The sequence below is a fragment of the Canis lupus genome, chromosome 38, assembly GCF_048164855.1.
Source record: "Canis lupus baileyi chromosome 38, mCanLup2.hap1, whole genome shotgun sequence".
Classification (NCBI taxonomy): Eukaryota; Metazoa; Chordata; class Mammalia; order Carnivora; family Canidae; genus Canis; species Canis lupus.
In genome coordinates, this window is record NC_132875.1 from 8,501,069 (window position 1) to 8,516,920 (window position 15,852).

Sequence of the window (15,852 nt, forward strand, 5' to 3'; positions counted from 1 at the left end):
TTCTGTAGGTTGCCTATTCATTTTGTTGATGGTTCCTTTTGCCGTGCACAAGCATTCTAGTTTTGTGTGGTCCCGTTTATTTATTTTTGCTTTTTTTTTTTACCTTTGCTTTTGGGGTCATATCCAAAAATATATATATATATAATTGCCAAGACTGATGTCAAGGAGCTTGTCCCCTGTGTTTTTTTTTTTCGTGTCTTGAAGTTTTATGGTTTCAGGTTTTATGTTTAAGTTTTGAATCCATTTTGAATTGATTTTTCTGAATGGTGTAAGATGGGGTCCAGTTTCATTCTTTGCAGGTGACAGTTTTGCCTCTGCCATCTATCGAAGAGACCATCCTTTCCCCTTTTTATATTTTTGGCTCCTTTGTCATAAATAATTGACCACATATGCATGGGCTTCTTTCTTACTTTCTTTCTTTTGATATATCTGTGAACTATCGTAATGTGTCTAAACCTTCTCATTTTGTAATTTCTAAACAGGCTCTTGTTTAGTCTTTGAGAGTGAACCAAAGAGCCTGCATGGGACCATGAAAAAAGCTTTCACATAATTTCAAATGAATTAATAATTACATGGGAAAAAATAACTACAAGAAAGTATGGGTAGATACCTAGTCCACGGCAAATAAACAGAAACCAGGATTTGAGCAAACATATAATACAAATTGCAACAGACAAATTAAAAAGTTTGCCTCAAGGGCACCTGGCTGGCTCAGTTGGTAGAGCATGCAACTCTTGATCTCAGGGTCATGAGTTCAAGCCCCATGTTGGGTGTAGGGTGTACTTAAAAAATGGTAAAAATAAAAAGTTTGCCTCAGACAACACATTAAATGCAAATTAAAGCAACAAGAAATTGCCATCTTTTTTCCTATAAAAATGGTCAAATATTTTTGAACATAGTGGTCAGAATGCAATTAGCCACCCATAAAATACTGGTGGCTATAGAGTTGGTATAACCATTCTGCAAAACTATTTAGCAACATATATCAGAAGTCTAAAGTTTCTTGTTTCTAGCAAAACCATTGCTAAAAATCTTTCCCTAAGGAAATAATAAGCATTCTGAACAAAGATTTACACCAAGATTTTCGTCATGGTCTTCTTCACACCTGGAAAGAAATGGAAAACAATCCAAATATTTAATTGTGGGAACATGTTAAGATGCATTATAGGACACACTCTCAGAAGGAACTATTAGGTCAACATGAAAATTGTTATTTTTGAAGATTTTTAACAATATGAAAAAGTACTCAATATATCGAGTATATGACAGTATTCAAGACTGATTTTTATATTATTTCTTTTAAGGTATTAACTACAAGGAAAACATCAGAATATTACTTATCGTTATCTCATAGGTTTCTGTTTACTCCTTTTTTTAGTATTTTCCAATTTTTCAACTATGAATGTATATTACATTTATAATTTTATATTTTATATATATAATTATATATATAATATATATAATTTTATATATAAAAATTATATTACATTTATAATTTTAAAAACATCAAATTAAAATAAGAACATTATGTCTGCAACTATAAAATATTGCAGAAATTATATGGGTATTGTATCTTATAAACTTTTTGGGGTCTTTAGACATTTTCCAGCTAACTCGGATCTATATTTTTTTGACGTGATGCTATTTTCTATGACAGACTTATGGACTACATTCAGTGTTCACCACACATCTTAATTCAAAACGCAGAAATGATGACAAGAGTATAATTAGACCAAATTCTAATTTCCCCATAATGCGATAAAAAATCACTTCGGGAAGACAAGAGTTCTGAGAAGCAAAGTTAGTTTTCCCAGACTAAAGTTTCCTTGAACTAAAGTTCTCAGAAGCAAAGCTAGTTTTCCCAGACTAAAGTTTCCTTCCTTCTAATGTCAGGGAAAGAGCCTCTGAGCAATGCACTTTCCTGGCTGAAATCTCCACCCTCACTATCCAGCAGACCCCTGGGCATGTGCCAGTCGGGTCACTCTCCTGGTTGCACCTGTCTTTTCTTTTTTTTGTTGTTTTCTTTTTGTTTTTGTTTTTTTGTATCTGTCTTTTCTTTTTTTTTAATTTTTTTTTATTTATTTATGATAGTCACAGAGAGAGAGAGAGAGAGAGAGAGAGAGAGGCAGAGACATAGGCAGAGGGAGAAGCAGGCTCCATGCACTGGGAGCCTGATGTGGGATTCGATCCCGGGTCTCCAGGATCACGCCCTGGGCCAAAGGCAGGCGCCAAACCGCTGCGCCACCCAGGGATCCCGTATCTGTCTTTTCTATTACAGAATGTCCTTTCATTAGTTCACAAAAACTTTTGCGACTCCCTTCCCAACTCAGCTTTGGAAGGTTCCCAGTCTTCCCAGGTGAATTAGGGCAAGTCCAATGGGAATACATGGATCTAACCTCACCTCTTCCTGGACATCGTCCACTGTCACTCCCACCTCACTTTTGTCCTTCATCCTTTGAGTGTGTTATTTTTCTCTTGCAGACATGCTTTTATTCCCATGGTTTTCTACCTAGGACTTTTACGTCTCTCAACCCCACATTCACATACATTTCTGAAGCTGCTTCCTTGTTCCTCTTTCTTTTACATCATCATGATGTTGAGGACTTTGCCCTACAAATGCCATCAATGATTAATCACTGACAACGTTTCTCAGGATTCCTCCATAGTTCACCCTTCCTCAAAACTGCGTGAATAAACACTCATTCGAGGAGTAAGACCCATCCCTTCCTTACCGGCACTTGTACACTGCATTCGTGGTGGGTGTCTTGATGGGCAACAGCAGGTCTTTCGTGTAGGCTGCACTCAGGGTCAGGACATCACCTTCACAAGTCAGGGAAATCAGGACCAGGCGAGGTTCCTGCCGAGCCGTAACCATGTTCCCCTTCTCGTTGATCACAAGCCAAAACCTGCCAAGTTCAAAACACAAGATACACATGACCCACCATGCTAGGCCACCAGTCTCCTGTGGGAGCTTCAGGCCTGCACTATCCTCTTTGATGTGCTCCCTATAAGCCTGGTGTGTGTGAGTCTGTGTGCGTGTGTGTGTATCTGTCTTGTCTGTCAATCCGTCCATCCTAAACATCAACTCAGCAGCAAGAGTGAGTCTGTGAGTTAATTTCGAAGGGTTTCATAACCACTCAAGCATCCAACATATTTATTATCTTCAGAACATTTTGAGCTCCTTGATGGCACGAAATCAAAGATGTTAGTATATTTTCATCTCAAGTGCCCAAAATTCTGACCACTCTCATTAAACATGCCCCAAAGAGATGACAAGAAACTATTTCCTGGAAAGACTTTAAAGGCAGGAGGTCATGAAAAAAAAAATAAAAAAATAAAATAAAAAGGCAGGAGGAAGCACAGGCCCTGGCATACAGCAGACACATGGCCCCTGCAGATTGAAATAACACGATTGTGGCTCTGTTGCTCTCAGAGCATGGAGTTCAGTGGAGTGGCATCCCATGCCACTTTCGCCTGGCCACGTCCACCCCCACCTTTTAAAAAAATTAATGTTTCAATATTCAGCACAGCGAACTCTGCAATTTGCTCAAAGGTCTATCGTTACACTACGGACAATATTTTTTCTGGTACAATAGTCCTCATCTAGAGGTACTCCCCCCCCCCAAAAAAAAAAGATAAATGGACATATAAAAGCAATAGTAAACTGTTCAGGGGTGGGAGGTGGGGAGTCATCCATATAGGTTATTTCTCAGCTACTGAAGAAGCTAAACACAGTGACATTTTAGTCATTTCAAGTCACACAGGATCAAATGATTACAGTTAGAGAAGTGAGCTTGTGCTTTGGGAATCCATCAACAGAAAATGCTGGCAAATATGTTAGGTGTTAAAGAGCTTCCTTGCCTCACCTCCAGCAGGTCATCATGGTTGAGATGTTGCAGCTACACTAGAAAAATAAGGTTAGTGGGAGCCCTTTCCTGAACTGTCCGTTTATGGGTCCTCATCCTGGACCCAGACTGAGCTCTGGCCTGCTCCAAATCCTGGGTACCAGCACATGAACATTCTTCTTCAGGTGTTAATTCTTCCAGGTAATGATGGCAATTGAATCATCCTTTTCTCTTCTTTCTTTTTTTTCTTTTAAATATTTTTAAGTAATTTCTGTGCCCAAGAGGAGGGGGGTCCAACTTGCAGTCCTGAGATCAAGAGTTGCAGGCTCCTCCCACTGAGCCAGCTGGCATCCTGACAGTAATCTTTCTAAACCATCTAATCACGTTACCCCCTCATGAAAAATCCCCCTGCGGTTCCTGTTTTCAGAACTTTGTTCCGAAACTCTAACTCCAACAAGGCACGCAAGACCCTTCAAAACTCAGCTGCTCTCCCAGCCCTTCACAATCCCTGTGCCCTCATGCAGGCCAACCTTTTTCTCTTCAATCTTTTTATCGTGGTAAAATATACACAACATAAAATGCCTGGCAAGCTCTTTTGGTATATCCAAAAGGCTTGAAAAGAGGCCTCACACAGATACTTGTACACTGATGTTCACTGCAGCATTATTCCCACCACCAAACAGTGGAAACAGCCCAAGCTGTCCACCAATAGAGAATGGATATTTTTTTTAAGTACGTTTTCAACCATTTTAGGTGGACAATTCGGCCGCATTAAGTAACCTTCACAGTGTTATGCAACTCTCACCACTATTTCCAAAACTTTTTCATCACCCCAAATAAAAACTTTGACCCATGAAGCAATAACTCCCCACCCCACCCCCATCTCTCCCTGAGGCCTGGTAAACTCTACCCCACTTCTTGTCCTTATGAGCATGCCTACTATAGCAGCTTCCTATAATTAGGATCATGTCTTTGTCCTTTTGTGTCTGGCTTATTCCATTTAACATAATGCTTTCAAGATCTATCTATGCTGTAGGGTGTATCAGAACTTCGTTCATTTCTGTGGCCAAACTATATTCCATCGTGTGTATATACCACGTGCTGTTTATCCATTTGCCTGTGGATGGACATCTGGGTTGATTCCACCTTTCAGGGGGTGAGTAATGCTCACCGGGTGAACACTGGTGTACACATATCCAGCCAGTTTCAATTCTTTCTGGTAATTCCCCACGGGTGCCCTCGCCTCTCCCCCAGGTATACCTTCATACAAGTCCAGGGTCTTTACCCATCTCTGTCTAGAATGTTCCTCTCCCAATTAACTTGCCTGGAAAGTTCATAATTATTTTTAAATTTTCAATTCAAGCTATGTCACTCCTGACCACCCCAGATGCTTTGGGGTGCCCCTTCCCTGTGCTCCCTGGCACTTGTCACACTGACTCCAGTGAGCCTTTGCCTCTCCCGATCCCAGCTGGTGGTAGGGGGTTGACGAATATAGTGTCTGCCATAAATGCCAGCTCTTATGGCTATTTACTATTACATGAGCTCAGTCAATATTCCCAGTCGATAGAGTGAAATTACAACACCCTTTGGCTCTGGGGCCTATAAAACGAATTCAATAAACACTCTCATCTTTCAGAGTTAGTGAACCCTGTACAAACCATGAAATATCCAGGACTCTTGGCTTCCTTCCCGAAGCAAAGATGCATAGCTCACCTTTCACTAATGCTGTGGATTGTCCTCTGTCAGGGTGCTGGCAAGGGGGGAAAGCTACGGCACCCGCCTTGGTTCTGTGTCCCCCCGCAGGGGCTGGGAGGGCTGGTCTGGGAGGAAAGAGCTTCAAGCACAGCCTTACAGTGAGGCTCCGGGCTGGCCTGACCCCGGAGCCAGCGGGGAAGAGCGCGGCCGGCTCGGGCCTCCGCAACCTGCCCTGAACCCCAAGAATCCACGCAGCTCGAGGCTCTCCAGGTCGGGCCTAATAACACGACTCTTACAAAGGCCCGGTGTGCTGAAGAACACGGGGGTCCCGGCTCCACCGCTGGGGGGCGCGGCCTCGGTCCCGGTATCCTGCAAGGATCGCCTGCGGGAACCGGCGTGAGCAGCGCTCGCCAAGGCGCCGGTGCAGCCGCAAGGAGCCTCGGCCTCACCTGCCGCCCGTGCGGTCCCGGGCCCCACTCCGCGCGCTCTCCCGGGGCTGGGCTCCGCGGCCCCACGCCGCCCCGGGTTGTCCCGGGACGATTCATAAAACTAAGGTGCGTCGGGGGGGCGGGGGGGGAGGCAACGCGTCCGCCCGGCGGAGACGAGCACGTCCGGGGCCGGCGGCGCAGGTGGAGACGCGGCTGTCTCCGCGCACCGGGTCGGGACCCAGAGGCCCCGGGGTCCCCGCCCTCGCTGTCCTTGCCCCGCGGGTCCCGCGCAGCCCGGCCTACCTGTCCCGCAGGTGCCCGCAGCGCAGCCCCAGGGCCGTGCACTCCGCCGCGCTCACCCGCACGCCCTTGCACGACTTGACCGGGTAGATCCAGAGCTGCGCCACGGTGCCCACCTGCCGCAGCCGCCCGCGCCGCCGGGACCGCGCGCGCCGCCAGGCCACCGTCCCCAGCGCCGCGGCGGCCAGGCCGAGCGCCGCCCCCGCCAGCCAGGCGGGCCGGGAGGGCGCGGGGAGGCCCAGGCGGCGCGGGGCCCACGAGCCGGCGGCGCCCATGGCCCAGCGCGCGGCGCGCGACGCCTGCAGCTCCGGCCGCCGCCCGCCGGGCCCGGGGAGGTGCGGCCTTGGCGCGGAGCCCGGAGCCCGGAGCCCGGAGCCCGGAGCCCGAGCCCGGAGCCCTTCCCGGCCGCTCGCCGCATCCCGCCCTTCGCCCGAGCGGCGGCCCCGGGTCACCCCTCCCCAAGGTCACCACGAGTGACCCCTCTCCTTACCCAGTTGTGGGGTTTTATTAAACCTGGATGCCACCCCGGCGGCACAGAGCGTGACTTCGCCACTAGAAATCCGGCAGCGGGGAGAGCTGGGTGGCGCAGCGGTTTGGCGCCTGCCGTGGGCCCAGGGCGTGATCCTGGAGACCCGGGGTCGAGCCCCACGTCGGGCTCCCTGCATGGGGCCTGCTTCTCTCTCTCTGTATCCCTCATGAATAAATACATACAATCTTGAAAAGAAAAGAAAAGAAAAAAGAAAAGAAATCCGGCAGCGGGGAGAGCCCTGCCTTGGGGAGAAGGGGGCGCCGCCCTTCCCGCCCCCCCCCCGCCCCCGCCCCGCCTGCTCCGCGGCCCGGGAGCTGCGGGAATGGGAGTCGGGGAGACGCACTCGCCCCCCCCGCCCCCCAGGCTGGCGCGGAGCTGGCGCTGCCCCCGGGCTCTCGCAGCCGCAGGTCGGAGCCGCGCGGGCGGCCGAAGGCGCCCCCTGCAGCGCTAGGGCGGGCGCGCTCTCCCGGGGTTTGATTTTTATTTTTTTTATATTATTTATTTATTTTATTTATTTATTTATTTATTTATTTGTTTATGATAGGCACACAGTGAGAGAGAGAGAGAGGCAGAGACACAGGCAGAGGGAGAAGCAGGCTCCATGCACCGGGAGCCCGACGTGGGATTCGATCCCGGGGTTTGGAAGGCGGGCACCGGCCTCGGGTCCTGAGGCCTCGGGGCAGAAGGGGACGTCCAGGGCAGCCCTGGGGGGCGCAGCGGTCTAGCACCTGCCTTGAGCCCAGGGCGGGATCCTGGAGACCCGGGATCGAGTCCCACATCGGGCTCTCTGCGTGGAGCCTGCTTCTCCCTCTGCCTGTGTCTCTGCCTCTCTCTCTCTCTCTCTGTCTCTCATGCATAAATAAATAAAAAAATCTTTAAAAAAAATCCCACTTGGTCATGATGAATAATCTTCTTAATGTATTGTTCTATCCTATTGGCTAGTATCTCATTGAGAATTTTTGCATCCATGCTCATCAGGGATATTGGTCTATAATTCTCCGTTTTGTTTTTTTTTTAATGTTTTTTCTTTTTTAAACATTGCCCTGTAATTCTTTTTGGTGGGGTCTTTGTCTGGTTTTGGAATTAAGGTGATGCTGGCCTCATAGAACGAGTTGCGAAGTATTCCATCTCTTTCTATCTTTCCGAACAGCTTTACTAGAATAGGTATGGTAACTGGAAGGAGCCTCGGTGTCCATTGAAAGATGAATGGATAAAGAAGATGTGGTCTATGTATGCAATGGAATATTCCTCAGCCATTAAAAACGACAAATACCCACCATTGCTTCAACGTGGATGGAACTGGAGGGTATTATGCTGAGTGAAATAAATCAATCGGAGGAGGACAAACATTATATGGTCTCATTCATTTGGGGAATATAAAAAATAGTGAAAGGGAATAAAGGGGAAAGGAGAAAAAATGAGTGGGAAATATCAGAAAGGGAGACAGGACATGAAGACTCCTAACTCTGGGAAACGAACTAGGGGTGGTGGAAGGGGAGGTGGGTGGGGGGTGGGGGTGACTGGGTGATGGGCACTGAGGGGGCACTTGATGGGTGAGCGCTGGGTGTTATAACATATGTTGGCAAATTGAACACCAATAAATATAAATTTATTAAAAAATAAATTGAAAAATAAATAAAAAATCATTTTTAAAAAAAGAAGGGAACATCCACCCACCCTGCACTCACTGACCTCAGTCCCTGCCTCTTTCAGATCGGGCCATGTTTCCCACAACACGGTCAGCCACGAGGGGCAGGGTGGTTTCAGTCTCAGGCTTCTCTTTGATGTGCCAGACTGTTAAAGAAAAAAGTATTCTGAGACTTGTAAAAACGTTAGGAAGACTTCACTGGGGACTATTGCTCATGTAAGATCAGGAATAAAGGATGTCCACTCTTCCCCCATTTTTATTCAACAGAGTTCTGGAAAAATGTTTCTCGCCAGAACAACAAGCCGAGAAAATGAAATAAAAGGCACCCAAATCAGAAAGGAAGCCGCAAATCCATCTGCGTTGCAGGTAACAGAAGAGCCCATATAGAAAACCCAAAAAAACACCATCAAAAACTATTAGAATAACTGAATTCAGTAAAAAAAAAAAAAAAAAAAAAAAAAAAAACAAAGATCAGTTTCATTTTTTTTAATTTTAAAAGATTTTACTTATTTGACATAGAGAGGGAATGACAGAGCACAAGCGAAAGAGTGGCAGAGTGAAAGGGAAAAGCAGGTTCCCCACCACGCAGGGAGCCGACGAAGAGCTTTATCCCAAGACCCCAAGATCATGACCTGAGCTGAAGGCAGACACTTAACTACCTGAACCACCCAGGGGCCCCATGCATTTCTATACATAACAATAAACTACCAGAAAGAGAAACTAAGAAAAACAATCCCATTTATAATTATATCAAAAAGAATAAAATACCTAGGAATAAATTTAACCAAGGACGTTCAAGATCTATACACTGAGAATTATAAGACATTAATCAAAGGAATTAAGACAGAAATAAATGCAAAATTGTTCTGTGCTCATGGATTGGAAGAATTAATATTGTTAAAATATCTATAAAATACAAAGCAAGCTACAGAGTCAATGCTATCTCTATCAAAATTCTAATGGCATTTTTCAAAGAAATAGAAAAAATATAATCTTAAGGTGCCTGCCTGGCTCAGTCAGTGGAGCACGCGACTCTTGATCTTGGGATTGTGAGTTCAAGCCCATAGTGGGTGTGGAGATTACTAAAAAATAAAATCTTACAAAAAAAGAAAAAAGAAAAAAATCCTAAAATTTGTATGGAACCACAAAAGACCCTGAATAGCCAAAGCAATCTTCAGAAAAAAAGAAAAAAGCTGAAAGCATCATATTTCCTAATTTCAAACTCTTAGAAAGCTATAGTGATCAAATCAATATAGTATCAGCATAAAAACAGATATGTAGATCAATGGAACAGAATAGAGAGAAGAAATAAACCCATGCAAGGCACCTGGGTGGCTCAGAGGTTGAGTGTCTGCCTCTGACTCAGGTCATGTTCCCCAGGTCTTGGGATCAAGTCCCACATCAGGTTCCTCACAGGGAGCCTGCTTCTCCCTCTGCCTATGTCTCTGCCTCTCTCTCTGTTTCTCATGAATAAATAAGTAAAACCTTTTTAAAAAGAAAGAAAGAGAGAGAGAGAGAGAGAGAGAGAAGCCCATGCATAGGTGGTCAATTATATATGACAAAGGAGGCAAGAATATAAAAAGGGGAAAGGGTGGTCACTTCAAAAGATGGCAGGGGCAAAACTGTCACCTGCAAAGAATGAAACTGGACCCCATCTTACACCATTCAGAAAAATCAATTCAAAATGGATTCAAAACTTAAACATAAAACCTGAAACCATAAAACTTCAAGACACCAAAAAAACACAGGGGACAAGCTCCTTGACATCAGTCTTGGCAATGATTTTTTTTTTATATGACACCAAAAGCAAAGGCAAAAAAAGCAAAAGTAAATAAGCAGGACCACATGGAACTAGAATGCTTGTGCACGGCAAAAGGAACCATCAACAAAATGAAAACGCAACCTACAGAATGGGAGACATTATTTGCAAATCATATATCTGATGAGGGGTTAATAACCAAAATATAAGAAGAACCCATACAATGAAATCATAGAAGAAAAAAATCCAATTTAAAAATGAGCAGCAGAACCAATAGACATCTTTCCATGGAAGACCTACAATGGCCAACAGGTACATGGAAAAGTGCTCAACGTCACTCATCATCCGGAAAATGCAAATCAAAACCGCAAAGAGATACCACCTTACATGCAACAGATTGGCTATTATCAAAAAGAGATACCAAGTGTTAGGAAGGATGTGGAGAGAAGAGAACCCTTCTGCACTGTTGGCGGGAATGTAAATTGGTGCAGCCACTATGGAAGACAGTATGAATTTTCCTTAAAAATTTAAAAACAGAACTGCCATACGAACCAGCAATTCCACTTGTGGATACTTATCCAGAGAAAGAGTAAGCACTCACTTGAAAAGATCTATGCACCCCCATGTTCATTGCAGCATTTTTTTCCAATAGCCAAGACATGGAAACAACCTCAGTGTCCACTGGACAGATGAACGGATAAAGAAAATGTGGTGCACACCTACCATGGAGTATTATTCAGCCTTATTTTAAAAAATGAAATCCTGCCATGCCGGACAAAGTGCATAGATTTTGAGGGCATTATGCTAAATGAAGTAAGTCAGATAGAGAAAGACAAAATACCTTATGATCTCCTTCATATGTGAAATCTAAAACAAAAACAACTCATAGATACAGAGAAGAGACTGGTGGTTGCCTAGGGCAGGGGGTGGGGGGTGGGCAAAATAAATGAAGGTGGTCAAAAGACCCAAACTTCCTGTTGTAAGAGAAATAGGTTCTGGGGATGTAATGTAGAGCATATTGATTATAGTTAACAATGCTGAGTTGTGAATTTAAAAGTTAGTAAGAGAGCTCATCTTAAAAGTTCTCATCTCAAGAAAAAATTTTAACTGTGTGAGGTAATGGACTTTAACGAAGCTTACTATGTGATCATCTCCTAATACACTCATACACCAAATCATTACACTGTATACCTTAAGCTAATACAATGTTATAGGTCAATAAAAAAAATAAAAATGAGACCATTGCAATGGCTTTCTGCCCCTGGACGCCGCCGAGTAAGCATCGTTAAGGTGTCCCCTCCCACCGCCATCATGTCTAAGGCAGAGTCTCCCAAAGAGCCTGAGCAGCTGCCGAAGCTCTTCATCAGGGGTTTGAGCTTCGAAACAACCAATGAGAGTCTGAGGAGCCATTTTGAGCAATGGGGGACGCTTACGGACTGTGTGGTAATGAGAGACCCCAACACCAAGTGCTCCAGAGGCTTTGGGTTCCTCACGTAGGCCACCGTGGAGGAGGTGGACGCGGCCTTGAACGCTCAGCCGCACAAGGTGGACAGAAGAGTCGTGGAACCAGAGGGCTGTCTCCTGAGAAGATTCTCAAAGACCTGGTGCCCACTTAAGTGTGAAAAAGATTTTTGTTGGTGGCATCAAAGAAGACCCTGAAGAACATCATCTAAGAGATTATTTTGAACTGTATGGGAAAATTGAAGTGATTGAGATCATGACTGACCGAGGTAGTGGCAAAAAGAGAGGTTTTGCTTCTGTGACCTTTGACGACCATGACTCTGTAGACAAGATTGTCATTCAAAAATACCACACTGTGAACGGCCACAACTGTCAAGTAAGGAAAGCCCCATCAAAGCAAGGGATGACTAGTGCTTCGTCCAGCCAAAGAGGCCGAAGTGGTTCTGGAAACTCTGGTGGTGGTCGTGGAGGTGGTTTTGGTGGGAATGACAACTTTGGTCGTGGAGGGAACTTCAGTGGTCGAGGTGGCTTCGGTGGCAGTCGAGGTGGTGGTGGACAGGGTGGCAGTGGGGATGGCTATAACGGATTTGGTAATGACGGAAGCAACTTTGGAGGTGGCGGAAGCTATAACGATTTTGGCAATTACAACAATCGATCCTCAAATTTTGGACCCATGAAAGGAGGAAATTTTGGAGGCAGAAGCTCTGACCCCTATCGTGGTGGAGGCCAATACTTTGCCAAACCACGAAACCAAGGTGGCTATGGCGGTTCCAGCAGCAACAGCAGCAGCTGTGGCAGTGACAGAAGGTTTTAATTACTGCCAGGAAACAAAGCTTAGCAGGAGAGGAGAGCCAGAGAAGGGACAGGGAAGCTACAGGTTACAACAGATCTGTGAACTCAGCCAAGCACAGTGGTGGCAGGGCCTAGCTGCTACATAGAAGACATGTTTTAGACAATACTCATGGGTACGGGCAAAAAACTCGAGGACTGTATTTGTGACTAATTGTATAACAGATTATTTTAGTTTCTGTTCTGTGGAAAGTGGAAAGCATTCCAACAAAGGGTTTTAATGTAGATTTTTTTTTTTTTTGCACCCATGCTGTTGATTGCTAAATGTAATAGTCTGATCATGACGCTGAATAAATGTGTCTTTAAAAAAATAAAAGAAGACCATTCCAATGGAGATATTATATAGGGTTCAACTCTGAACATAGCAAAGACAAGTGGGGATTTGTTTTTTTATATTTTATTTAAATTCAATTTGCTAACATATAGTATGGCACCCAGTGCTCATCCCATCAAGTGCCCTCCTCTATGCCCATCACTTAGTCACCCTATCCCCCACCCCACCTCCCCTTCTGCAACCCTTTGTTCATTTCCCAGAGTCAAGAGTCTCATGATTTGCCTTCCTCTCTAATTTTTTCCCAGTTTCCCTCCCTTCCCTTATGGTCCCTTTCACTATTTCTTATATTCCACATGAGTGAAACCATAAGATTGTCCTTCTCTGACTGACTTATTTCACTCAGCATCATACCCTCCAGTTCCATCCACATCGAAGCAAATGGGAGGTATTCCTTTCTGATGGCTAATATTCCATTGTCCATTGTGTGTGTGTGTATGTGTGTATATCTCACATCGTCTTTATCCATTCATCTGTTGAAGGACATCAGGGCTTCTTCCGCAGTTTGGCTATTGTGGACATGGCTGCTATGAACACTGGGGTGCAGGTGACCCGTCATTTCACTACATCTGTATCTTTGGAGTAAATACCCAGTAGTGCAATTGTTGGGTCATAGGGTAGCTCTATTTTCGACTTTTGGAGGAACCTCCATAGTGTTTTCCAGAGTGGCTGCACCAGCTTGCATTCCCACCAACTGTGCAAGAGGATTCAAGACAAGTGGGCATTTATAGCCAAGATGCACAGAGAGAGGACCAGTGGATGGAAATTTTCTCAAATGGAAACATCAAGGGTAGGAGGACTTTGGCTAAACCGACTTGCAGAAAGCAAGCCCAGGTCTTACACATCTCGAGGTGCAGATGAAGAACTCAATCCACGATGCAGGCCTGGTGAGGCCAGAGTCAAGGTTGAGCCCTGGTAGAGAAGGGGCTTCAAAGGAGCCTGACCAGTTTGGCCCAGGGTAGAGGCACTGTCAGCCTAGAACAGTACGACCCGAGATCTCACCAGAATTGTGCACACAAATGGAAAATGTCTTAAATCAGTAGAGGGAGAGTCTCCAAAAGCAAAGCAAATCCTTTCTCCCCAGCCCCTTAGTGCTCAGGGAAGATCTGTCTTCGAACATTGTTCTTCACCATAGATATTTAGGCTGAAACGGATTACATCCATCCTATTATCCTCTCTTCCAACCTCAAGTCATCTTTTCCCTCCCCGCTCCTGTGAAAGCCAGGAACTGTGTTCAGGCCCAGAGGTCAGAGGTTACTTCCACTGTTGTAGTACATCAATGACTCCTCTTCTAGGAATGAGCTGGGGGGAGAAAGGGCTTGGGTAAATCTAGCTTCCCACAAATAAATGTTGACTGTTAGTGACATGTGCCATGGCAATGGAACGAGGAGCAGCGTACCTCAGCATGACACAGGACTCGAGCTCCATATTCTCCATGGACAGACAGCTCATGGCCCTACATTTTGTGTATTACTGTTTCTCTCCCTAATTTCTCTTCAGAAATTTAGGGGTTTTTTTACGTATTCATTTACGTCATCTCTACACCCAACCCAACGTGAGGCTCGAACTCACAATCCCGAGATCAAGAGTCACTTGCTCTTCTGGCTGAGCCAGCCAGGGGCCGCTCTCTTCAGAAATTTAAAAGGAAAAATCTCCTTCTCTATTCCAATGGCTGGCTTCAAAGCTAGCAGGATTTTTCAATTTCAACATTTCTAAAACTTACCCAGGGATCAAGTTAACTGAGCCCTTGCACCTCACAGGGAGCTAGCAGTGGAGGTTGATTTTAGTCCCAGAAGCCAGCAAAGGAACAGCTATTCCTCACTGGTCACTGGACAGTCTCCTCACAGTCACTGGCCATCCTGCCTCAGTGGGCCACCTGTGCAGTTCACGGTGCCCCCACCCCCGCTGGCCCCACCAACCATGGGAGGTAATGTTTGCGGAGTCCACTTGGATCTCCAGAGGGAAGCCCTCTGCTAGGCGACTAGAAAAAAGTAAAAAAATAATGAATGACAGTGATCCAAGTTCTGATATAAAATGAAAAAAGCCCCAAAGCAGACTCATAAATACTACAGAAAAAGTACAATTGAGATTCACATTTATTGATATTAAAGAAACCACAAAAATTAGAAGTGGGTTAATTCATCCATGTATTTCTTCAGTGAGGATTTTTGTTTAGTCATACCAAAATAGCTCATTGCTCTTGGTTACAAAAAAAAAAAAAAAAAATTATTTGCACTTAAAAAAATGCTCCCGTGCTTTCATCCTTCTCCCTCCTGCTCTCAAAATTCCATTCTTTTTAAAATCTCATTTTTTCTTCATCATACTTGGAATTCCAGTTGGCGTATCTGGCAGTTACACACAGATTACTTCCATATGGCTTAATAGAAGTTTAATCGAACATAAAAACAAGATCTAAAAAATAACTTCCATACTCAAGTATAACCTGATCCCAAAACATATGAGCAAAAAAAAAAGTTATAGGATTCAACAGTCATGTAAAGATCAACAACAGGAATCTGTTTACATGTAAAAAGCAAACTAGAAAACAGTAATCTCGTTTCCCATTTCCCCTAAAAACATGAATGACAGGTAATCAAATATAAAGTCAGAAAAAATTTTGCAGCTTTTTAACTGATTATTTAAGCTTTCTTTACTCATCAACATTAACATCAGGCATTGAGAAGTATGATCGCTGTAGTAACATTCACAACAATTTCATAGGCAGTTTTATTTCAAAAGTTCTCATTACCTAAAATCTATATACCTTCTTATTTCTGGATCACCTCTAATTCTCTGCATTAACTGGGAGCATGAGTAATTTCAAAAAATTAAAAACAGAGATTCATTTCTGGGGTGAAGGTGGCCAAAGGCTGGTTAGCAAGGCGGCGCCGAGGTGGTTGGTGTTGCTGCTTTCAGCAAAAGTCCTAATGAAAGCCTCCCGGACGCTGAAACCTGAATAAATGACAAGGACCTCTGATTATTTGGTTATTTCTCCTACAAGTCATAA

The 15,852-nt window shown here is 44.7% G+C and overlaps 2 protein-coding genes, 1 long non-coding RNA gene and 1 pseudogene across 7 annotated transcripts in view; 2 read left to right on the forward strand and 2 right to left on the reverse strand.

Moving 5' to 3' along the window:
* Positions 1-6,543, reverse strand: part of MTARC1 (mitochondrial amidoxime reducing component 1) — a 30,518-nt gene extending 23,975 nt beyond the window's left edge. For all 3 annotated transcript variants that reach the window (XM_072814518.1, XM_072814516.1, XM_072814517.1), the window contains exons 1-2: positions 6,272-6,543; positions 2,733-2,906 (exon numbers count right to left, since the gene is read on the reverse strand). In XM_072814518.1, the coding sequence (XP_072670619.1) occupies positions 2,733-2,906; positions 6,272-6,543 (446 nt within the window). The remainder of the gene's footprint in view (positions 1-2,732; positions 2,907-6,271) is intronic.
* On the forward strand, positions 5,202-8,149 carry LOC140626784 (uncharacterized). Its single transcript, XR_012025795.1, has 2 exons — positions 5,202-6,094; positions 7,948-8,149. It is a non-coding gene; the product is annotated as an uncharacterized lncRNA (long non-coding RNA).
* Positions 8,150-9,952: 1,803 nt separating this feature from the next.
* Positions 9,953-15,798, forward strand: LOC140626779 (heterogeneous nuclear ribonucleoprotein A1-like; annotated as a pseudogene).
* MTARC2 (mitochondrial amidoxime reducing component 2) overlaps positions 14,924-15,852 on the reverse strand; it is a 36,622-nt gene continuing 35,693 nt past the window's right edge. For all 3 annotated transcript variants that reach the window (XM_072814520.1, XM_072814519.1, XM_072814521.1), the window contains one exon: positions 14,924-15,797. Coding sequence is in view for 1 of the 3 variants with exons in the window: in XM_072814521.1 (XP_072670622.1) it covers positions 15,770-15,797 (28 nt within the window). In the remaining 2 variants the exon portion in view is untranslated. The remainder of the gene's footprint in view (positions 15,798-15,852) is intronic.